The 24,852-nt window shown below is 46.6% G+C and overlaps 1 protein-coding gene across 1 annotated transcript in view; it reads right to left on the reverse strand.

Annotated features, from left to right (window-relative positions):
* Positions 1-6,607, reverse strand: part of TIPE3 (TNF alpha induced protein 8 like 3) — a 45,485-nt gene extending 38,878 nt beyond the window's left edge. Inside the window, exon 1 of the mRNA XM_086320925.1 lies at positions 6,361-6,607. Coding sequence (XP_086177051.1) covers positions 6,361-6,412 — 52 coding nt within the window. The 5' untranslated portion in view covers positions 6,413-6,607. The remainder of the gene's footprint in view (positions 1-6,360) is intronic.
* Between the last annotated feature and the right edge of the window lie 18,245 nt (positions 6,608-24,852).

Consider the following 24,852-nt stretch of genomic DNA (forward strand, 5'->3'; position numbering starts at 1 on the left):
TACCATAGTACCCCCCACCTACTGAACACAAAACAGGTGATGAACCAATATCTATTGGGTTGTATGGGTTGAACAGCTGGGTGCAGATCTGTGAGATCTAGAATGGTTAGTTTCATCTGGCTATCTAAATTGCTCTAATTAGGTCCAGATAATGTTCATAGCTGCCCACAGGCAGGGCTGCCACCCCCATGAAACATTCCTGGAGAACTATGGAGGCCACCCGTGGTAGATGCCATGGTGTACGCTCCAGGTCCCCCTTCAGGAATGAAAGGCCAAGCACTCCACAAGCTGCTGAAGTGCTGCCTGCAGACAGCTCTCAGCTGAAGGGGACAGCTTTTTCCAAGATGCAGGGATGGCCTGCATCTAACGACTGATCATTAAGCCAGGTGATATAAAAGCCTAGTCCCTCACCTCAACTCAGTTCTGTAGGGCTTTCCACCTTCAACTTGTTGTTGGGCCTGCTCTGCAGCTCAGCTTCTCCCTCTGCCCAGCCTGGCATCCCTCCTGTCTGTTTGTCTTCCCCAGGTATTGATCCCAAGACCCTCTCCCAATAAACACACTGCATGCTAACCTCCATCTCAGAGTCTGCTTCCTGGAGAACCAACTTATAACAGCATTTGTAGATCCATCCATCTATCCAAGCAGCCAGCCAGCCAGGCAGTAACCTACCACTGTGTTTAGGGCACACAGGTGGTGTTGATGAGAGGCGATACAGAGGAAAAAGGCCCAGTCTTTACCCTTAGGGAGCTAAGACCAATACCAGAGATGAGACATGTACAGGAATAACTGTAAAACACACAATGGAAAGTGGCTGGTGTCAAGAGAAAACATATAAACAGAGACGTGGCCAGGATCTAACCTCAGGGCAATGGTGTGAGAGTCTTCCTGTACTGGCTTAAGCTGTGGCCATCAGTACCTGCGTCCTATCTGCCCATCTGATCCCAAGCCCTCCTGGAGACAGAATGGACTGTATCCTTGTATCTCTTTTCATGCCCCCATACTTTCCAACAAGAGTCCCAGATAGTGCAAGTGATCTTAAAACACTGAAGCAAAGCACTGAAGGAAAGCGTTGGCAGCCCTACTTTATAGGACAGGTTTTTGGCTGTCCATCTGGCCTTTTAGTGCAGAGCTCTCAGGAGGCTCCTCAAATTTCTCATTCATTTATAATGTCCATAAAACCTTGGAAACATGAAAGCATGAGACAAGGTCCTGATCCTCAAAGCAGCCCACTGTGTGGTTGGGGCCGAAGCCCCTGAAAATGTCCAAAATAAGAATGAGACCTGGGACTATGACTAATAGCCAAGTAGTTCATCTTCCCCAGGTGGTGTCCTTGCCTGTGCTTGTTTGGTTGTTCAGTCCATCGATTGTTAATTTGTCAGGCGACAAATGTTACTGAATAGCCTCCACAAATAACCCAACAATAAGAATCAACAAACTCCAGAACCCCATGATCCTCCAAAACCAACGTCCCAGCATAATTTACTATGGGTAGGGGGAAGTGCCTTTGAGCAAAACTTTGTTGCTATTCACTCCCTAAGTCATTTCTGACTCTTTGTGACCCCATGGACTGCAGCATGCCAGGCTTCCCTGTCCTCCACCATCTCCCGGAGCTTGCTCAAATTCATGTCTATTGAGTTGATGATGCCATACAGCCATCTCGTCCTCTGTCATCCTTCAATCTTTCCTGTCTTCAGGGTCTTTTCCTCACTATTAAGTATCTGATGGAAAGAAAGGAAGCACTGGTGGGGTGGGGAAGTCTGTCTCCTGCATTTCCCTGCCTCAGCCCAACTCCACACGCCAGTCCCTTTTGTCCCTCTCCTTTTATTGCTTTTGTACAATCTGTCACCAACTTCTGTTGTTGTTTCTCTGAAATGGCATTTGCATCCTTCCTCTTCTGCCTCGCTTAAGGATACCATCCCCTCTGACTGTGTGGTCACACCCTGGTAGCCGTGGCTCCAAGCCTAGGCCATCTCCCTACTTCATGTCTGTCAGACGTGGCTTCTGAAAACACAGCTCTCAGTCAGGGACATCTCTGCTCTACTATCAGCTCAGCTAGGGCTCCTTCAGTGCTGCCAGGACCAAGTTATTAAGACCCCCTCTAGTAAGTGGCTCTCCCTACATTCATCTAACTTTATTTCCCAGTACACCTTAGTATCCCAGAGGAGGGCATGGCAACCCAGTCCAGTATTCTTGCCTGGAGAATCCCACAGATGAGGAACCTGGCAGGCTACAGTCCATGGGGTCATAAAGAGTTGGGCATACTGAAGCAACTTTTAGCACACACACATGCACACCTTAGTATATGCCCTCCACTCCAATTTCTTCCCTGTTTATCTGTGCCTTTGCTCAATGGTGTCTGATTTCTGGAACACCTTACCTCCTCTTGGCTAACTACTGAATCCTATCTACTCCTTTGCCACTCTGTCTACCTGGACCAAGCTTAGGACCTAGGGAATGGGAAAGACAAGGAGGGCAAAGTCAGGAGCCTGCTGTTTTCCCACTTCTTTTATTATCTTGAGGTTTCCTGATCACATCCCAACTCCATCACATGGAAACGCTTTTCTGTGGCACTTACCCAGCCACAGGGATGCTCCATCAGTGTGACTGCTTGGCGCTACCTCTGGGTAGAAGGAGCTTGTCTGTTTCAGCCGGGGTAGACGATCTCAGTTTTACAAGTCAGAAAGGAAAGAAACTGACACTGCTAATGTTTACTCGCTTGTTGCTTCTTAGGAAAAACTCTGAATCAGTGCTGAGTTAATATACCAAGCTCTAAGATTCCTGAGAGATGGATGGTGGGTTTGTAAAAGGAGAGACTGCCAAGTTGGGTCTCTGGAAAGAATCCAGTGTTCCATAAACGCTGTCTCTTTCCTAATCATAGAAAGAACCATAAAACTACAGAGAGGCAAAGGAGAGCTGCAGGCAGCAGAATGACATGGAAGCACCATCCTGTGCTTCTTGAAAACCAGAAAATGCAGATTAGGACAAATCTCATCCACAGTCCCCCTTTGACCTTCCTATGCAGGGACTGCTCCATGAGAGAGCAGTACAGCAGATACTGCGGAGATCTTTGGAAAAGGCTCTTGAAAGGGGTACAGTAAAAACATTTCCTCACTCCTCTGCCAGTTTTTGACCAGGAAGGTTATGAGATGGGCAAAAATGGACAGCAGAATAGTGACTATCTCCCCTGTCTCCTGTTACCTTGACGGGAAAAGGTGAACCAGTATGTGTGGGGATTAACCACTCTTCTATCAGAAGTGGCATAAAAATGGCTAACCTCCAGGTTAGAAGGTAGACTGGATAAGGTGTTCTCTACTTTGTGCAAATTTCTCTAGAGCTAGAAGAGATGGATGGTGAAAGCAGTAGTTTTGAAGGTCCCCGTCTTTATGCCTTGAACTAGAAGATGAGGATGAGAAGAGGTAACTTAAAAATAACCTCTCCTAAACAAACACATGTGCACACACACACACACACATACACGAGACAGAGTGAAAAGGAGAAAATTCAAAACAAATCTTCTCAGGCAATTACATTAATGTAATAATAATGACAATAATACTAATTGTTTTATACATGTTATAAATGTTTTATACATGTTTTATAAATGTTATAAAATGTTATCCCCATTTTACAGATGAGGAAGTTAACTTGCCCATCAGGTGGTGCTAGTGGTAAAGAACCCGCCTGCTAATGCAGGAGATGTAAGAGATGCTGGTTAGATCTCTGGGTTGGGAAGAACCCCTGGAGAAGGGAATGGCAACCCACACCAGTATTCTTGCCTGGAGAATCCCATAGACAGAGGAGCCTGGTGGGATATGGTCCATGGGGTCGCAAAGAGTTGGACACAACTGAAGCAACTTAGAGCACACGGGGGTAGAGATTGAGACCCAGGTCTTTCTGATTCCAGAGTCCAGGCTCAGGACTTTAATACAGTCCATCTTACAGCAGGGCTTCTCTACAAGTTCAGGAAGGAGAGGGCATTGAGGAGGAAGCAGCCCTTCATCTCAGCTCCCTGTGAGGCGGGTACACACAAATACACACATTAATACTCCAAGATGCCCCACTTTCTCTGCTGTCCTCAGTTACAAACCCACTCAGCTTGCACAGTTACAGGTCCACAGATGGATGTCATGTTACTTACAGGGACAGTGATCACCCCTATGGATAATTTAACCTGTATCTGAAGCTGCAACAGGAGTTTCCTTTCGATAGGATGTAGCCACAGCTAGGTGATGAATTAGCACTTAGTTTTGAAGGTGTGTCACGAAGACTTTAAGACTGAAAGTAATGAGTGACACTGAATGCCATTTAGCAGAATGACTTGTGACATTCAAATAAATGTTCAACTTGTGAGATTCAAGCACACAGAGGAAGAAGAAATGACTGTATAAAACAGTAAGGCACAAACAAATGGTGACAGCTCATAGAACTGGCTGCCCTATTCTTCACGGGATCCATCCAACCTTGGTAGTCACGGCTCAGCTGCTGTTAGCCGTGTAGAGGTCTTCCACACAAACAGACATGAACCCTCAGGGATATTCCTTGCTGAGCAGGCTGCCCGGAGAAGCAACCAGACCCTTCAGAACTCTTTTCCTCCCCTGTCATCCAAGTACCAACTCTTCTGAGTGTCTCTTGCTACCCGCCCCCCTCCCCCTTTTCCTCCCCTCCTCTTTCTCAAAGCCTCCTATCCTCCTTCCCTTCTCCATCAACTGACATAAAAGATCTGAGGGTGGGAGCCGGGAGAGCACCTTAGTTCCTGAGATTTTGAGAGAGTAAAGTTTCAGTATCAATGTATCCACCTCCCCTCCTCCTTCTGAACTCTAGAGATATACTTAGATACACACAAAACACCCACTGGAACTTTTAAATGATGGGAAGAGATCCACAAGCCACCTGTGAAACAAAAGCTTGGTGCTTCATAGTCATGGGAACACACAGGTTGGAGAAGAGCTCATGTTTATTAATTAGGTCCACACATACCTACAGAAAGCAGGTGGCCCTTGCACAGAGATAGGAGTCCTCACACATAGGCATCTTGACGATGCCACCTTGCTTCTCAGCCATCCTCTCTTCCCACCCAGCTGCCCTGTGAGGTGCAACAGAAAGGCAGTCATCCGCCCTTGGCTAGGCCCTGGCTATGATTTATGGGTAAGCCACCTAACCCAGTTCTGGAATATGGAGATAATAACCACCAGGCTAGGTGCTGTGAGGATGAAGGAGAATAATATATGCAGGGCCTTTGGCACAGCTTCTGGCGCTGACTTGCCTGATTCCTGAGCCTGACTTTCCTACAGGCACGCCTGGGCTGATGGTGCCTCCTGACACTTGGTCCCCACCCTGGGGACCCTGGTCTGACAGTGGGAAGAGTGGGGACTAGTCTGGGACCTCCGATCTGTACCCGAGGACCCCAGCTCTCAGGTCACAGGTCTGCTGGCCAGGGCCAGCCTGCAGGGTGGCGTGGTGCGAGGGGAGCCACGGGTATGTGTGAGTACCATAGGTCTTCTGCCCCTGGACCCGTGGGCGGCGGGCGGAGCTGGCCAGTGGAGGTGGGCAGAGCCCGGCGGTAAGTCGACTCAAGGCTGTGGGTGGCTTCCTCCTGTTGCTCAGTATCAGGGAGAGGCGGGGGAGGACATTCATCTTTTTCCTAAGTAAGCATCCACCCATCGTTTCGATTAACTATCGATTGTGAAAAGCCGGCTGGGCCCCTTAAAGGCGAAGCTCGGCCCCCGCGCGCCAATGTGTCTGTCTCCCTGGACCCTTGGTGGGGGACCCCCTCCGCGTGTGCAGGGCAGCGATGGGCCAACGCTTCTGCACCGGCTCATCTAGCAACCTCGGGAACCGCAACCACGAGCTGTGGTTTGAGTCCTGCCTGGCCACCCGCGGGGGCATTTTCTTCCCCGAGTGTCCTGTCACGCCCTCGAGCCGGTCATCTGTTCCGCAGCGTCCCTGGAGCCCGGGGTTCGAGGACCCGGCCGGCTCTTGGAAAGTTATTTCAAAAAGCAGATGTGTTGCAACCCTCACTGCAGCAAACTACAGGGCACGGATTTTTCGAACCACCCCCCCTCCCCAACCCCGGCCCGATACCTCCCCACCTCCTGCCCCGGCCCGACGACCCGAGCCCTGCAGCGCAGAGAGCCACCCTCAAACGCACCTACTCTCCCTCCAGCGCCCAGATGCAATGGGGAGAAAACCCCAAAGCAAAGTCAGAGCGCAGAGCCGTCCCAGTCCCGGCCTGGAAAGGATCGGACTGTTGGGGATCGGCCTCCCGCCCGGCAGCTCCGAGAAATACTCGGGATTTCCCGCCCGGGCCTCCCCTCCTCAATGCCCCACTCTTCCTAGCGGGGCTGCCCCGACCCCTCGTACCTGCGGCGGTCCCGGGCTCGCCCTCGCTCTGCTCGCCGGAATCTGAATCCATGCCGCCGGCTGGCGTCCACAGCCGCCCGCCGGTCCCCGGGGCGTCCGGGGCCGGCGTCCGGACTCGGGCAGCCGCGTCGCACTCCGGCCGGGCGATGCGCGGCGGCCGCGGCAGGGGGCGGCTCGGAAGAGGCCAGCGCGGCCCGCTCTCCGCTCCCCGCGCCCGCCGGCCGGTGCCTGTGCGCGAGGCGAGCGCGGGGCGGAGGGTGGGGCGCGCCGGGAGAGCCGGGAGGAGGGCGGGGAGGCGCTAGCTGGGAGGAGCAGGAGCGTCCGGCGCCCCGCGGGCTCCAGACTGGGGTTAAATACCCGGGGGAGGCGCCGCTCCTCCACCCGCGCCCCGCGTCGGGCACCCGCAGCCCTGGACTTGCGGAGCCCGGCTAGGTCGTGCGAGTTGGCGATGCCGAGCCCCTTCCCTTGGGGGTGGCCAAGTTTGGAGAATTCTTAGATGAAAAACCAAGTTGGAAAAGGAGAGGTTCCGAGTGGGAATGCTGGGGCTGCCCAGGTTCGAGTCTGACTTCACAGTTAGGAGATCTTGGGCGAGTGACTTAACTTCTCTGTGCCTATTTCCTCACTTGGAAAATGGGGAAAATGAGAGTTCCCTTTTGTCCCGAATGGTGTGAGGGGAGTGTATAAATCATGCATGTGAGGGGCCGAGAGCAGGGCCTGGCACCTAGCGAGGAAGTAAACAGCGTGCGGCAGGTACAACTAACGCTGGTGGCTCTTCTCCCGGCGTGGGTGCGGCGGCCGTGGTCTGGAGCCCGAGCTGCCGTCCAAGGCAGGACTCCCCCTCCTGCTGGCCGAGGAGCCAAGCCATTTCCAGGCACAGACTCTGGCAAGAATGGATTGAAAAACCTTTACTTTAACATAGAGTGCTAAATTTCCTCAATACTCTCCTCCTTCCACTTTATAAAAGGAAAAAAAAAAAAAGAGAGAGAAGCAGTTGTATACTGATTTAGTAATTAAGAGACTAAACTGGGGGGGGGGGGGGGAGGGAAATGCACGGAGCACTAAGGCCTGAGGGGATCCTTTGTTGTTAATTCCTGATTATCCACGCAGTCATATTTTCTTCCTGAACTGTCAGTTCCAACACTTACATAACCTTAAGCCGGCTTCTCAACATGTTAAGTGTGGGCAGAGAACAGGGACACACTTTATTGACCTGAGCAAAAGGAAATTGGAAAGAGAAAAGTCTGCCCAAAAGAGCCATTTATTGTTTCCTCTGTGCACTCGTTTTAATCTCTACAATGACCCAGTGAGGAATTTGAAAAAAAAATTTTCTTTTGGAGGTCAAAAATGGTTGAAAGTTGGCAGTTTCGAAGATAACTTAAACTGTTATCTCCATTTTGAGATGTGGAAACAGTCTCTGAGCCTATGGTCTCAGGCTCAGTATATGTGGGTGAGCTGGGCCTTGAAATCTGATCTGATGTCTGGACTTTCTACTGACCACTAAGGTAGTGTCACAAGTGAGTCTGGCCTCTTGACTGCCTGGAGTCTGCCTCTTTTGGAGGAGGTCTGGACTTTTCAGAATGCAAATACAGTTCTCCTTTGGGTTCTCAGAAAACGTTTTCTGGATGGCAAAACTCATGGACTTAAGCTAGTAAGAGCTGGATGGATTTTATTGGAAGGGTTTAAAGAACCCTCGCTAGACGTAAGATCTTGGGCAAATGGTGTAACCTCCCTTAGTTTTCTCAGGTGATGGCATCTCCTTCATAGGGCGGTTGTAAGGGAGTGAGTGAAATAATGAGTGTGGAAGCTAGTTAGTACCCAATGCCTGGCACACAGTTCATGTTTGATAAATGGAAAGAACGTTCTTAGATTTAATGGATTCCATTTAGAAAAACAAAATATTTTAAAATCACAATTTTAAGTGAAAAGAAAAAAAGTCACAGCAACAGTTGGATAAAAGCTGACACTCAAAAAACAAATAGCTGGGTCATTAAAAAAAGTTTGGCAACATGGCTTTGTAGTCCTAAGGAAAAACAAGGATGATAGCATCAGAGAACAGAGCATATTGGATTGAAAAGTCATCCAGCTTCCTCTAAGGGCCATGCCTAAATTCAGCAACAGGAAATGTGAAACTTTCTCTGCCCCCCAGACCTACTTTTCTGGCACTTGGTGGAAGCTTTTTTTATTTTTCTTTTTTGTTTGTTTTAATGGACAGGTGATCTGGGTTGAAGACAGAAATATCACTGAGACATCTACACATCTTAGCGCAAACAGGGAAACTGACTATTGGAACTTGATCAACAGTAAACAAAGTACTGGGAGTGCAATTAACAACAGAGATATGTCCGTCAGTCATCAGCTCTTTACTGAGTACGTAGTACATTTTAGACCAGAGATTCTGAGGGCAGAGGGTATGTGTGTGTGTGTGCTCAGTCATGTCTGACTCTTTGCAACTCTGGGGGGAGAGAGGGCTGGTCAGAGTGCTCCTGAGAAGTCTACGAGGTGAGTCGGCAATAAGCAACACCAACTCGTTTAGCCATCCCTGTATTTAATCGTAGTTGCTGCTAAGTCGCTTCAGTTGTGTCCGAGTCTGTGCGACCCCATAGATGGCAGCCCACCAGGCTCCCCTGTCCCTGGGATTCTCCAGGCAAGAACACTGGAGTGGGTTGCCATTTCCTTTTCCAATGCATGAAAGTGAAAAGTGAAAGTGAAGTTGTTCAGTCGTGTCTGACTCTTAGCAACCCCATGGACCGCAGCCCACCAGGCTCCTCCGTCCATGGGATTTTCCAGGCAAGAGTACTGGAGTGGGATGCCATTGCCTTCTCTGAGGTTTCAATCGTAGTATATGTCTGCAAAAGGAGGCAGATGTAGAATGAAAAACTGAATGTGGAATTAAACAATGGAGAAGAGAGATCCAAACCAAATAAAATCTCCATTCCAATTTCCTATGATATGCAATCTGTTGTCATGGGATAGCAAGACAAAGGGAAATGACTGCTGGCACGCAAGTGGGTTTAATGAGGAACATTAGTGGAACATACCTTATCTGTCCTCCCAGTGTGGAAAAATCTGTATAAGAGAAGGAAGTCCTTAAAATAGTATCGCTTGATCATCATCTTGACAAAAAAGGGGAAATCTGAGGTGTTGAATCTCAGATTTACAAACCAATCCTAGTATGTTTCTTTAAAAGAAAGAAAGAGAAAGCTCTTAGAAAAGGGGAAAGGACTTCCGTGGTTCCTCTGTATATTTTTAGAAGAATGTCATCACTTTGCAGACTTGAATCTAGACTTATAAACCACTTTCCTCAGTGTTTCCACTACATCTTTTCAGCTTGGCTACTCTTCAGACATGAACATTTCTAACTCATATTGGTCATTTCTTAGCTTCAGCTAATGAAATCGGTGGCTTTTTAAGGAACTTTGTCTGGTGGGAAAAGCATATTTATTTGTAAGGCGACAAGAAACAGATAATAAAGTAGATCCATTTCTTCTAACACGATAATACTCCTTTAATCCAAGCCAGTTCTATGACTCATCTGCCTGTCTCCTCTTGTGGGATGGAAAGGGAGCCGTCTGCAACCTTCGGCAGGCAGCCGGGAGGAGAGAGGGAGGGAGGTTCCTCTCCCAAGCTAGGGCTGCTGTTCTGCTTTGAAAATTCACAGGGTTCTGGAACTGCCATTTCTTTGGGCTGAAGTGGCCCTTGGTACTTTGGAACCAGATCTCGCCTGGGACCGCCTCATTTTTAATAACTCGTCTCGAGGTGGTTGCTGGCACCAAGGAAGCTTCTGCCCAGAGCCAAGGTGACCTCCATGGGGCTCTGGGCAAGCTGGACCAGTGGGGTTTGAGCTTGCTTCCTATCCATCTGGCAGAACAAGATGCTGGAAGACAGCCTTGAAAGAAGGGGATTTTCCTATTTTTTTTCCTGGCTAGCAAAATAATTTTTATTGTTACCCATCCCACCTTGCCTTATTTCAAAAGCAATGCACATCACTGTAGAAAAAAAAAATGGGAAAAACTTACAAGCAAAAGAAGATTTTAAAATCCATTCATAATTCCACCAGTGGCATTAATTATTAGCATATCTTTTGAAAAATATCCTTCTTTGTGTGTATAGCAACCTGCTTTTGTAACTTGCTTTTTCCTTTTAACAGTGGTGAACATCACTCCATCTACTGTCTGACAACATGATTTTTAAAAGCTGCACGATATTCTATTATATGGGTGTACCATAGGTATTTAAACATCCTCTATTGTTGGGCATACAGGTTGTTTCCAATTTTCTGCTAAAATAGCATCAGTGAATATCTTCATGTCCAAATCTTTGCACCTGTCTTTAATCAATGTCTGTCAACCTTCAGCAGCCTCCATTGTTCTTGGGAGGAAAAAACAAGACAGAAAATTATAGCTAACAAAATAATAGCTGTATCTATCCTGAAACATTAAGGTTATCAAGAATTTTAATGAGCACGATCCCTCTTGGCAGAGGATGGGTTAGTTGAGTTCATTCTTGAATTTATCAAGCATTGATTGAGCTCAGAGGGCAGTTTTATGGGTTGAGGCGAGGAATAGAGAACATCCTTCTGCATTTTTTGGTGGGCACTGTGTCCTCTGCACAGGCCCATCCATGTCCAGACACCTGTGGGGATGCAGGGGTGGAAGAAGCTGGTCATTTGGGCTTCAGGCTGTTCTCCCAGGCTTTTAGTTCTGCCCTCATGAGCTGCCTACAGGACAGCTTCCTGAGCAGCAAATGCAATGATAGCGACTCTAAAGCACAGATTCACAGGGAGAGGGAAGTTGAAAAAGAGGGAAGAGGAAGAGAGATAAAGAGGAAAACTCCATGGCCCCAATCTCTGTTGTGTTTTGGCTCAGCTTCCTATGGGGCTGCTTGTAAGCCTTTTAAACAGAAGGAGCAGGATCATAGGTTTGGCCCCGCTGGGAGTCCCCCTGATTACATATGGTTTCTTGGGCCCCATGTGGCATTCCGTCTGGGGGCTGTAGGATGTGAGGGTGCTGTATTGGAGCTGTTCTTATAACCATCCGCAAGGCTTGTATATGGGCACCCTAAATGAAGGATTTTGCTGTGCTATATGTGTTCCCATCTTCTTGGATCCTTCCTGGTGTGGAAAGGGTCAATTTATTCCTACTGGGAAGAAGGGTGGTCTCAAGACCCATGAAACTCAAGCAGCAACTAGAATCCCTCCAGTTTAGGGACATAAGAGAGTACCCAAAGACTATATAGGGGCAATATTGCCCCAGCTTTCTAAAGTAAGAAAGGAGTAGATTTCAGGAATCACAGATCCATAACAGGCCTTTTCGGCCGCTCTTTAGAAAAAGTCTGGAACAAGTAGGTTTATTTTTGTTTAAAGAAGAAAGTGGTGATCACCAGCAGCCAACATGGGCTCATTATGATGTCCCATTAAGATGACCATGTTAACTTTCTTTAAACAGTATAATTAGGTGAATCAAGATAATTTTATTTAACTTTAAGGCAGCAAGTATTAGTTAAGCACTCTGTACTTGAAGTGAAGAGAGCTGACTGCCGTGGATATTATACATTGTGATATAAGTAAAGAATTTGATAAAGTCTTGCATAATTCCTTTGCTGTTCGTGGATCTAGAACTGGTTGAGCAGCACCACCCGGTGAGGCTTGATTCATAGTTCTGAGTTAACTTGAAGGGAGATCTCCGGTGGAGTGACACAGAGCTCTGTCCTTTGCTCTGGTCTAACTCTATTCTTTTTCTTCCTCCTCCTCTTCTTTTTAAACCAGCGCTTTGGAGGATGAATTTGGTTGTGCTTATCAAATGTGTGGTTACCCTGCTAAGACAGGTCAGGAAAGACTTGAAATCACATAGGAAAAAAGTACATGGGTCTTGATAGTTCATAGACTCCACATGAGTCAGCAGTGGGATGACTGCTGCATTGCTACACGAAGGGCGGGATTAGTCCTCTGTTTCTGAGCTGGTGTTCGGGTCACCAGGGCTCTTGTGAACATCTGGTACCACGTCCCAGGGAGCTCCCAGAAGGAGGGATACCAGAACAGTGAAGGAGGTTTGGGAAGTATTCTGTATACGGGAGTTTGAATGTCAGGCTTGGGAAAGAAAGAAAACAAGACGTGACAGGATGGATGTCCTCAGACGTGTGAAGACCTAGACTCTAGGCCGATAGGGAACTAGAGATCAGTGTTATAAGTTACACACTGTTACAAGTTACACACAGTATTATAAATTGCACGCTGATCTGTAACACTATGGGTCCGTGTTACATGAAAGCAGAATTTGTATTTAGGGCCATTCCTGGCCTGCTTGTCCTCAGATCCATCCTTGCACGTTCTCTGCCCTGTATGGAGGAAGTGCTGGCCGTTGCAGGTTGCATTTGCCGTCCTGTGATATGAGCTAGTTGCTAGCTGGATCTAGCAATGTGAAGCACTGGCAGAAGACTGGAGGACAGGGCAAGAAAGAACCGGGATATTCTCTCCAGCCCTCCATCCTTCAGTCCTGTGACTGTTGCTGTATCTCTTCCCTGGCTCCAGCTCCCACTGATGGACCCACTGTAGTTCCAGCTTCCATCAGGTGACCGTGGCCTCTGGGTTCCAGTAATAGCACATCCTCTCTTTTTTTCCCTCCAGCCCAGGATGGCAGTGGCTTCCTGCTGTTCCTAATATCTAGGCTTCCTTGGGGTTCCCCAGGTGGTGCTAGTGGTAAAGAATCCATCTGCCAAGCAGGAGACACAAGAGATGCGGGTTTAATCCCTGGGTGGTGAAGATCCCCTGGAATAGGAAATGGCAACCTGCTCTTTTTGAGACAATCTTATAGACAAAGGAGGCTGGTGGGCTACAGTCTATGGGGTCACAGAGAGTCGGACATGACTGAGCACAAACACTCCAGGGCACAAACACTTCCCTCTGGCTTCTCAGCTCTTCCGTCCCCCTGTAACTGGTCCCCTGCATTATTCTTTTAAAAATTATATATTTTCAGAATTGGGATTAGAACTCAAGGCTCCTGACCTGAGATCAGCACTCTTTTCATTTCATGTTGGCTCTCTCCTCCTGTACAGATTTTTATTAACCATCCACCCATGGTTTCTATTAGTCACTCTTTTGATCTATGGGAGGGAAAATTGAGTCTCCTAAATCCTTTTTTTAAAAAAATTCTCTTGTGATTATGTGACAACCTAGTTCAATAATACTCGCTAATTATTTTACAGAACAAATACCGCTCGCCAAGTGTTGAGTGGAACCTTTTTTTCCTCCCTTCAAAGCATTTTGTACTTAGAAAAGCTAAATACACATTCCAATCTGGAAGATTCCATTTATATAAGTCTCTGATTTCATAATGTCTATGTTGAATTGAGGGTTGTAGAAAAGGAAAGGAATGCTCAAGGCCACCTAGTCTAACCCCATCACTTTAAATGTAAAGAAACAGGTTCAGAAAGATGGAGTGGCTTTCCCAACTTTAGGAGCAGAGTGGGGCAAGAACCCAGGTCTCGGGTCTGAGTTCAGGATACTTATACCGTCATGCTCATTTATGGGCTGTTTACTGTCATTTACTACATCCCGTTTTCAATCTGCTTCTGCCTTCAGTTCCCAAATCTCTTCCCAGTGCTGTCTTTCCCTTCTTTTGAACTCCTGCTTACCAGGGTTTCAGTAGCCCATCTCCACTTGGAATGGAATTATCAAAGTAGGAGTTGACTAAGCCCTTTTTCAAATTTCTTTATCTCATTAAAAACTTACTTTGGCTCCTTCCCCTTCCCTTCTTTCTCCTCCACTCCCCTTCTTTCCTGGATTCTCAGATTTTCCATTCTTCTCTCCTCCCTAGCCAACATTTTTCCTTCCCACCAAATCTTCTCTTGGCATGGCCCGTTAACTGGTCTCTCCCTTTTGTGTTCAGTCATCCCAGTTGAAGCCATCAACACTTGTAAGAGAGGAATCTTTCAAGCCCTGGATCTTATTCCTGGTTGCCATAAACCTTTGATCATTCTCTGAGGAAAGCCATAAATTAATGCCATTCCTTGGCAGGCCCCCTGGGCCTGTCCAGATCACTTCCCTGGCCTCTCAGTTACGGATGTGATCATCTTAACACCTCAAACACTATAGCATAGATGGGAAATCCTCCCCTAGCCAAGAATGTAATATTTATTCTAGGTCAAACTATTAACATGTATCATCCCTTGGGAATTTCCATTGTTTCAACAACTTTCTCTTTTGGCTGTCAGTATCAATCTTAGCTGGTTTTTAGATCTTTCCAAATTTATGTTATCTGGACAGTCATGAGTGATCAGATTTACTGAAGCTCTTTCAGGATAACATCATTACAATATAATATTTGAGTCACCATGACCCTGTTCAAATAAACTAATCCTACCCCCAGACACGTTGACAAAATATTTCCAGTTGGCTTAATTATATTCTTCTATCCTTCCAGATTTTGTGTTACTTTCTTCCAATGTGGATTTTGTCAAGTCACATACTTATCAAGAATCCAGGAACTCACTTTACCCTTCACATTCCTATAATTCATACTTTAATTTCTCTTGATGAAGTTGATAAGTCCAAGGATCAAGTATTGGATTTCTGTCCCAGGAAACAAGTGTAGGGAACACCTGTCTCCTTCCTTGGTCCAGGTGATACTGCTGTAAGAGTTAGCAGGAACAGGAAGTGGTCCAAAGGAAAGAGGCAGCCTTGGACACCAGAATCCTAACCCCATTGTGCTCTCCTCTCCTAGACTGGACAGTGAGTCAGAGCAACACTAACTCTCAGTTCCGGAAATCACATCTTTCCAAAATCTCCACAGTTACCTAAAGTACCAACAGCCTCCCAGTTCCCCACATTTGTCTTCAAATTAGTTCTGTGATTTTTTTTTGGGGGGGGGTCTTACTTCCACTTTGGCGTTCACAGTTCTATCAAATTCTAATGCTATTTCTTCCACAGATCTCTTGATTTTATTCTTTCATTTCCAAATCCACAGTCTCCCTCCTTCCAGCTCTTTACCCGTGTCTTGAATGCTGCAACAACACACTTCCTCCAGCCTTGCCCAAATAAATGCCCTGTACCCAAGCTAGAGCTCAGGCTCCCTCAACCATCACTCTTTTTCATCTGAGAGCTTGTGTCTTCACCATCCTGCTCTACTCCCTATGCCCAGGACAGCCTTGAATTTATGTCAAAACAAAGAACTTGCCAGAGTATCAGCAATGATGGTTTGTCCCAGTGCACCCTGTTTCAGTCTCTCTCTGCTTCCTGCCTTAATTTCTCTGACTCTCTGCTTGCTGATGTGTTGGCCCCTTTTCCTTCTTCCCCTAGCATAAGGCCTGCCTCCTTCCAGCCAGCCGGGATGCTTTGCTTTGACAGCTAGAGGTTCTGACTCCCTGGCTTGGCCTTAGGCCCTTGTCCCCAGAATTACCCTCATGAGAATTTGGGGCCAGCAATCCCTGGTGCTCCTGGAACCCACATCTTCTTGGCTTTGCTTCCGGACCACTAAGTGTTGGGTAATTTCTGGCATGTCAGAGTGAAGACACCTGGATTTTTGTCATGAACTTGATGTGTGAGTTTAAATAAGTTAGGGCTGCCTGCCTCAGCCCTCTTCAGATGCCAGTTCTGAGGACCTTCAGCTTGCCATCTTGCATGCCTTGAACATATCCACCACTTCCCTGCTAATGTCCCAAACTGTCCTGACCAAGCCCCTTTCTCCCGGCACAAGACGAGGAGTGGGATGAGTCTTGTCTGTAGCCCGGCACTCAGCATACCCTGGGTCCCTGCATGTTCACTGACCCACAGTTTCTCCTTTGGCTCTGTCCCCCAGACTGTGTAAACAGTGTGCTTGGGTCTTACCTCAGTGTAAGAGGTAAGAGGTAAATGGTTTGATATTAAAACTCCAACTAAAAATCTTATTTTATCTGCTTAAAAAAATCACCATAATATATAGTGGAACTATATGTAACCTTGTTCTGTATATTCCAACTCTCCTGTAAACGTGTTATCATAGTTTCATAATATAAGAAACTTAAAATTAAAAAATAAAGTATGCCTTCCCACAGAAGCCCCTCCCCACCACCTGGTCATTCTAATAGCCCTTCTTGTGCACCATTATCTCATTCTTGCAGTATGGGAATACTGTGTTCAGTATTCTAAGAGCTAGTGCACTGAGATTTGTACTTCTGTTTTGTTTCCAATCCAAATTGATTATTTTTTTCAGTTTTCATCCAGATGTTTGATATCATGTAAACACAGCTTGAAAGTGTTCCTGAACTGCTTACAGATGTACACCAGTGAAATCCTTTCCAAATTATATATAATGATGCTCTATTTATATCTGTACCATAGTCTCTGGCTTGAGTTTTAACTATAAGACTAAACTGGAAAAAAAGTGAAAAATTCACATATGTGGATGATTTGTCTACTTGATTAAAGACTCCAGATATTTGGACATATTCAGGAATTGACATTGTTTCCAACTGAATGCAGGCATATCTGTAGCCATGATATTCTGAACTGAATGTTTGTGTCCCCATTCATATGTTGAAGCCCGACTTTGAAGGTATTTGGAGATGAGTTCTTTGGGAGGTGATTAGGGTTAGATGAGGTTATGAAGGTAGGGTCCTTATAATGGGATTAGTGTCTTTATAGGAAGAGATAGAAGTGTATGAGCTCACACAAAGAAAGGGTCATGTGAACACACAGTGAGAAGGTACTGTGCTGTGCTGTGCTTAGTCGCTCAGTCTTGTCTGACTCTTTGCGATCCCATGGACTGTCACCTGCCAGGCTCCTCTGTCCATGGGGATTCTCCAGGCAAGAATACTGGAGTGGGTTGCCATGCCCTCCTTCAGGGGATCTTCCCAACCCAGGGATCAAACCCAGGTCTCCCACATTGCAGGTGGATTCTTTACTGTCTGAGCCACCAGGGAAGCCCAAGAATACTGGAGTGGGTAGCCTATCCCTTCTTAGGGGATCTTCCTGACCTAGGAATTGAATTGGGGTCTTCTGCCTTGCAGGAGGATTCTTTACCAGCTGAGCTACCAGGGAAATGAGAAGGTGGCCAGGTGCAATTCAAGAGAAAACCTCTCGTCAGAACCTGACTATGCTGGGACTTTGATCTCAGACGTCTAGCCTCCAGACTGTGAGTAAATAACATTTCTTTTGTTTAAGCACCCAGTCTATGGTATCTTGTTGTGGAGACTGAGCAGAATGATATACATGGGGACCAAGAATCTGCTGCTTCATTCAGTGTCTGTTCACTGTGACTCTCAAACCTGCTGTATATAAGCCAAGACATTCTTCCTTGATGTTTGGCACCAGAAGGACACCCTGTAAGCCCTTTAGATCTACTTAATTCTCATCAAGGCTTAGCTGCAGATACAGTATTTATGGGTGATTGCATAAAAGGTATTGTATTGTCCAAAGATGTTACAGTCTGGCCAAATTTCTGGCCCACAAAATTGTAAGGAAAATAAAATGGTAGTTGTAAGTCACTAAATTTGGGGGTAATTTGTTATGCATCTCTAGTAACTGTAAGAGATATACATTTCATTGATTCCTGTCAGTAAAATCCCACCCCTGAATCAAGCCCAACCAACAGAAAGCCTACCTCGGTTGGATTGTTTTTGAGTAGCCCTCAGGTGTGGTGCCCTGGTTTGTACCAACAGACAGGATCAGAGGCAGCTGTTCTGTAGAGATACTGTTGAGAGGGGATCGAGGTCACTTAGAGCTCAGTGCAGGAAAAGTTGTGTTTCTTGGGAGCAGTTGGTATCTTACAAACACTGTGAATATTATTTTTGTTCAGCTTTTCCTCTTTGCTTTGGCTTCTAGGAAGCTCAGGACTAATTCTGTGACCAACATATAACAATTAATCTTATTTCTTTATATCCTTCTGTATCTATTTTTATAAGCCCCTTAAAAATACTTTTGGAACAAGTGTTTTGATGCAATTGGGCTATAAATGAATTAATGCAGGAATGAATGTCCCTCAAATCACCTTAAAATTTAAGAATGTTATTAGATTGAGCTAGTTCCAACATAAAGCTTTATTATAACTTTATTAAAAACCAAACATATCTTGTGTGCATGCATGCTAAGTTACTTCAGTTGTGTCCGACTCTTTGTGATCCTATGAATAGGCTCCTCTGACCATGGGATTCTCCAGGCAAGAATACTGGCATGGGTTCCCATGCCCTCTTCCAGGGGAGCTTCCTGGCCCAGGGACTGAACCTGTATCTCTTACATCTTTTGCATTGGCTGGCAGATTCTTTACCACTAGCACCACCTGGGAAGCCCACAAAATTGTAAGCAAAATAAAATGGTAAGATAAAACATATCTTACATTATCCAAAACAAAACTACAAGAAGCTAAAAGGGACCATCTAGACTGGAAGTTAAAAGAAATAATAATCCACTGCAAAGTAATATAACATCATTTAGTAAGTTAACAATGAGGTATTTCAACAGGAAAAGTGTATTTATTGAGCACCCATTGGCTTGTGGGCATTTTGTAGATCCTTTATGTATTAATTTGTATTTCAGTTCAGTTCAGTTCAGTCACTCAGTTGTGTCTGACTCTTTGCGACCCCATGGACTGCAGCACGCCAGGATTCCCTGTCCATCACCAACTTCCGGAGCTTGCTCAAACTCATGTCCATTGAGTCGGTGATGCCATCTAACCGTCTCATCCTCTCTCATCCCCTTCTCCCCCTGCCTTCAATCTTTCCCAGCATCACAGTCTTTTTCAGTGAGTCAGTTCTTTGCATCAGGTGGCCAAAGTATTGGGCCAAAGTAATGGATTAGATTGCATTTAATCATGCTTCATCCAGATGGCCCTATGGACATATCTTAAGTTCAAATGAAAAAACTAATTAGAGACTTTGAAAAGCTTGTCCTGGTCACACAGCTAAGTGGGAGAATTAAGCTTCGGACTCCATGCCCTTTCCAGTTATGGTGGGAATTGATAACCACCCTGAGGTACACATGGGTTAGAGTGCTTCTCCAGGCATAGGTCAAATCCTCTTCAAGTGCAGATGCATCTCTTTCATGGGAATGGGGTTTTGCTGCAACTAGTCCTGCTGGAGGAAGGAAACAGAGGCCTGGAGTGCAGCAGGCGGGGATGCATAGGAAGCAGAGACATGCCCCCAGGGGACAGCCTCTTACACAATCCTCACTTTCTGAGCTGTTTTCTTTTCCCCCTTCCATATTATCACCACCACACCCCACCCTCCTCAGAAGAATATCATTGCTTCTTCAGAGAGACTCCTGAAAAACTCAGATGTTGGCCACCACTGTGGGTGAGGTTTCTGCTTTGTTTCTGGGCCCTGGCACATAGAGAGGCATTTGCCTTTTCTCTTCACATCCAGATGGAAGGGGCTTCCCTGGTGGTTCAGAAGATAATGAATCTGCCTGCAATGCAGGAGAGCCGAGTTTGATCCCTGGGTCAGGAAGATCCTCTGGAGAAGGAAATAGCAACCTACTTCACTATTCTTTGGAGAAGGGAATGGCAATCCATTCCAGTATTCTTACCTGGAGAATTCCATGGACAGAGAAGGCTTGCAGGCTATAGTTCATGGGATCACAAAGAGTCAGACATGACTGAGCAACTAACACACACCAGTATTCTTGCCTGAAGAATTCCATGGACAGAAGAGCCTGGCGGGCTACAGTCCATGGGGACACAGAGTTGGACGTGATTGAGCGACTAACACTTTCAATTTCATGGACAGAAACTGGAAAAAGGTGTTCTTGGTACTGAAATAATTCCTTTCAATGGGTTCAGCTAGGACATCAGGCCAGCATCATGACCATGGGCTTCTAGGCAGTGCCTGGACATTCTTGCATTTTATGGCAAGAAGGGTTCGGTAAAGATCCCCTGCTGGCTGCGTCCTCTGCCACGCAGTGATTTTAAGCCCCAGAGAGAAGAAACCCAGACCTGTGGGCAAGAACTCCATCCAAGCCCCGACAGCATGCTGTTATTTATCTGGATGATGCCCCTGGAACTATGACCTAAATTCTCAAATCTCTCTAATGGCTTGCCTGCATAAATGGACTTTTAGCTGCTATTAGAGTTAACCTTCTAAGTAGGCATGAGGTTATTTAAGGGGTGTGGTTTGGGTAAGCCAAACAGCTCCACACCTTCTCTCCTGCTGGGCATGTGCCTAAAGTCCCACCATCAGGGATTCAGATCACAGCACCAAGAGGAAGCTTTTAGTGTACAAGAGCCTCTTAATAAAAACATCCCTAGATGGATACTTGGAGCAGATCCAGGGGAGTCCCAGGCTAAAATGCTGCCTTCTCTACGCTCAGCCCCTTCTCCCTGTTCCTGCAGCTGGTACCTTCGTTAGGCCATATGTACTCAGTCCTGGTTGGTTCTGGAGCCAGTTCAGTATGTGAGTTAGTGTCTTTCACCTACCAGCAGATGAGTTTTGGCAGTTGACTCACTCACTCACTCATTCACACAGTTTTTGTTGAGCAGCTCCATGCTCAGGTGCTAGACATTTGGCTGGACTCTGAGGATACTGGCAGGAGCAGAGTCCTGGCCATCATGGGGTGTATATTATGTTGGAGGAGGCAGACAAGTTCACTAATAAATGTGCCATGGGTCAGAGGGTGATGAGCACTGTGAAGAAAATAAGGGGCTGGATGTGCCATGTTTCACATGGGCAGACAGCAAAGTTCTCTCGGATGAAGTGACAGTGGGGCAGAAGCTGTGTGCAGTGAGCCAACAAGTGAGCCAAAGACATGGGGAAGTGTGTCCCAGGCAGAGGGGCACAGGCTGTGCTGGAGGACCCCCAAGGGCCTGGGGGAGCTGGGAGAGGCTGGGGAGGGAGTCAATGAGGAGGACAGAGTGGGAGGCGGGCAGGAGTGGTCATTCCACATTCCCAGTCTGAGTGCCTGGAAGGCTTGAAGTAAACCCTGGTAGACAGCACCGGCCAAGCCACGGCATCTCTCCCAGAGAGCCAGGTACCTGCATCCCAAGCCCCAGCTTATCTGGACGACACCCTGGAAACTGCCTGCCAATTCCCCTGGAGCTGTAACCCTGTGCCTCCCTCTGCATCAGCAAGGACCATCCCTCTGCTGGCTCCTGTAGCCTCCTCCCTGCCCCCACTGTGGCCCCTATAACCTTCCCTTGGTCATCCCCATCCCCTACCCCTGACATTAGGGTGGGAGCAGGCACCTTGCAGGTTGGTTCTCCTTAGCTCTAGCTCAGCCACCTATTGGCTTCTGTGCCACCCACTGTGTGCCTGGCCAGTCCTCCCACCGCATTCCTGGGGCTGGCTTGTTTGCACAGAATCACTGCTCAAAGCTATAAGATGCTTTGTGGACAAACACCCTGGGTAAGCCTTTTCCTGCCCTTGGGAAATCCATTGAGTACTTGGTGTGTGCTAGGCACTGTGCTTTACATTTGTCAAGATTATCAAGATTTTCCAGTAAGATAGATGTTACTAAATTTTATCCCCATTTTACAGATGAGAAAATGGAGACTCAGAAAGGCTAAAGCGTTTGCTAAAGATCATACACAGCTGGTAAGCGGTGAAATTTCAGGTGAAACCAAATCTGTCTTTCCCCAGAGCCCCTCCCATAAAAATGAAGAGTTGAATGTATTCAGAAGGAGGTTTTGAACTGAGAATTGTAACAGGGACAGCCCTGCAGCTCCAGCATGGAGGAGCTGCTCCGTGCATTTTGCCTGCTTTGTTCACCCAGCAGGAATGAAGATCCTGAAAACTGTTCTGCCATTCCTCACCAGTGATGGCTCTGCTATGCCAGCATCCCAAACCATGCTGCTCCTCTGGCCCAGAGCTCCCTGATTGCAAGTGAAAAATGCCTGCATTTATAGTACTTCCCCTGATGCATAAATGTTCTTTTTTCTGGCCTGCATGCCTGGCCTCTTACATCAAACGTTCGCCCTCTGGGTACCATGGATTGGGAACACAAAGCTAATTATGGCTCAGTCTCTGCTGTCGTGGGCACCCCAAAGAGATGCCCTTTTGAGATGGCTGCTTCCTGCTCCTGTTATTCTGAGGAGAAGCCCATGCTGCTGCCTTTCCCCACAATCCCCCTCAGGTCTGCAACTTCTTAATGAGCACCTATTACCTGTGAGATTTGATCCTGGGCCTGCTTAGTGAGAAATGAGATCTTTTTAGTCTTAAGGAGTCAATTAGCAAGATTAGGGGGTGGGGGGAGAGACAGGGTACATGGACGACAATAACCCATAAAACCCTATTAGCAGGCAGAACAGAGCCTTTTTCTTGCTTAACTACGTGCCTAAAAACAAAACAAAAATGAAAGACAATGTTATTTCAACAAGATGAGCCTGAAATGAAAATGGACATGATATAAAAACTTTTTCATAGACCGTTCAAACTGAAAATTATGTTTTAGTAAACTTTTCTTTTTGCAAACTTCCACATTTACCTCAATTTTTGGAGGAATTTTCAGGAGATTATGAAGCTTCCATGAAACTATGTAAGTCTGTTTTTGTTCAGTCTCCAGATGTAAACCTCATTGGGAAAGTCGACCTCCACTTTGAGAAATAATGGCAGAAGCATAGAATTGTATGCAATTTCCCTTGGTTCATTTGGAGACATCGCAGTATAATTCGTTTTCTATTGCTGTTTCATTGGTGGTCTCCCCTCTTCCTCAGGGATTGCTGATGAGGCTCCTGACAGGCTCTCCCCAGGGGTACTTCGGGGAGATGATTTCTTTAGGTGGCACCTTGGGGCACAGGAAGGTACCAAAATCGTCCCTGTCACCATGTGTGGCCCCAGTAACCTGCCACAGTACCCCAGATTTCACCAGTAAGGCTTTATTCCCTTTGGTGATGTGTGTGAACTTGTTTTGAGGGAATGATGGTAATGCACCGGAGCTCTTTCTGCAAATGAACTCTTGTACCAGAGGCTTAGATATACAGAAGTCAGATGTGAATTAGGGAACTCCCTCTTCTTGCATTCTAGACAACCCTACACAACCCCTCCCACCAACCACCATCCTCTCCACAGCCTGATGAAGCCTTAGGATGTAACAGCCTTGAAGTTCCCTCAGTAAACTGTTTTCCGGCTTCTGCGTCCTGTTTTCTCTCACATCTACCCTGATGTGGAGCTCAGCCACACTAGTTTCCATGGGGCACCCATCATGGCAAGCATTTTGTGAGGTTTGCCGATGCCCCTGAAGATTTTGAGGACATCAAAAGAGAGTTCAGTCTTCTGTCAGGCTCACCTCTTTGTCATTTGTCTTCTCTCACACCCTGATTCTCCTGGGGTTCCAGGAGGGTATCAGCCTAGGGATTTTTTGCTGCAGATAATATAAATAGTCACCTAGATTGAGGGCTTCCTTTGCTGACAGAATGTGGCAGTTCCACTGTCCTGAAAGGTCAACCTGTCCAAAGTTTATACCCTAAATATCTGGTACAAGTTTGCCACGTAGCAAGTGTCCAGTAAATATGTGCTGAGTGAATGAATGAACGGAATGCCAAAGGGACGTTTTCGTATGAAAATAGAACTCACGAGGTTTCTTCTGAAATGGAGACAGCAGGCAGGGGTGGGAGGCTGTGCCTGCTGGTTAACCTGAGGTTGCTATGAGACATTGTTGAAGGATTAGAAATAATGTGTATAAACCACAGGCCACAGCACCTGGGACTCAAGCTTTCACTGAAGAACACTTTCCATCCCCTCTAGTCCCCTTGTATTCATTCCCACAAACTGCAACCTTCGGCAATAGAATGAATTAGAGGCAACAAGTAGAGTTTGGAGAAGCAGGTTTCTGCACCTAGGAAGAAAAACTTTCTAACAGAATATTCTGGAAATGGAATTGGATCCTGGTGACATCCCCTTTCTACAATCATATGATGTTGAAACAGGGGGCCATACACCAGAGATGTGGGTAGGGGTGGGCCAGATGTCTTTTAGGTTTCTCTCCCTCCCCAAGAAGCTGATTCTATTATGGCATTAAAAAAATTCTTTTGTTGCTTTGACTTAAAATAGGTGTGGGGATGCTGCAAATTCAAATATGAGAGAAATCTCAGGAAAATTACGTTACTAGGAAACCAAAAGGGTTTGGCATTCTTTCAAGAGAATTTCTGTTCTGCCACCATATATTGTTCCTGAGGTCTTGCCAAGCCAAATTCTTTCTCTGTGGCTAGTCTTCTTTGGGCTGGATTCTCTCCCACAATGAGCCTTGGCCACTGAGCACCAAAAGCTACTTGTTGGCTACTGCCTTTCCTGCTTTTAGGCATTAAGGCAGAAAGCAGAGTTTTCAAACAAACTTCTTGTGCCAAGTATGAATGTGGATTTATTCTGGACATTTTGGGCTCTATCAGTGAAAGTATAAGATGCCTAGATCAGGGTTTCCCAATCTTGGCACTATAGCATTTTAGGTCAGGGAGAAGGCAATGGCACCCCACTCCAGTACTCTTGCCTGGAAAATCCCATGGATGGAGGAGCCTGTTGGGCTGCAGTCCATGGGGTCGCTAAGAGTCAGACACGACTGAGCGACTTCACTTTCACTTTTCACTTTCATGCATTGGAGAA

The sequence above is a fragment of the Bos grunniens genome, chromosome 10, assembly GCF_055505025.1.
Source record: "Bos grunniens cultivar Pamir isolate PY7600 chromosome 10, Bosgru_T2T1.0, whole genome shotgun sequence".
NCBI classification, from domain to species: domain Eukaryota; kingdom Metazoa; phylum Chordata; class Mammalia; order Artiodactyla; family Bovidae; genus Bos; species Bos grunniens.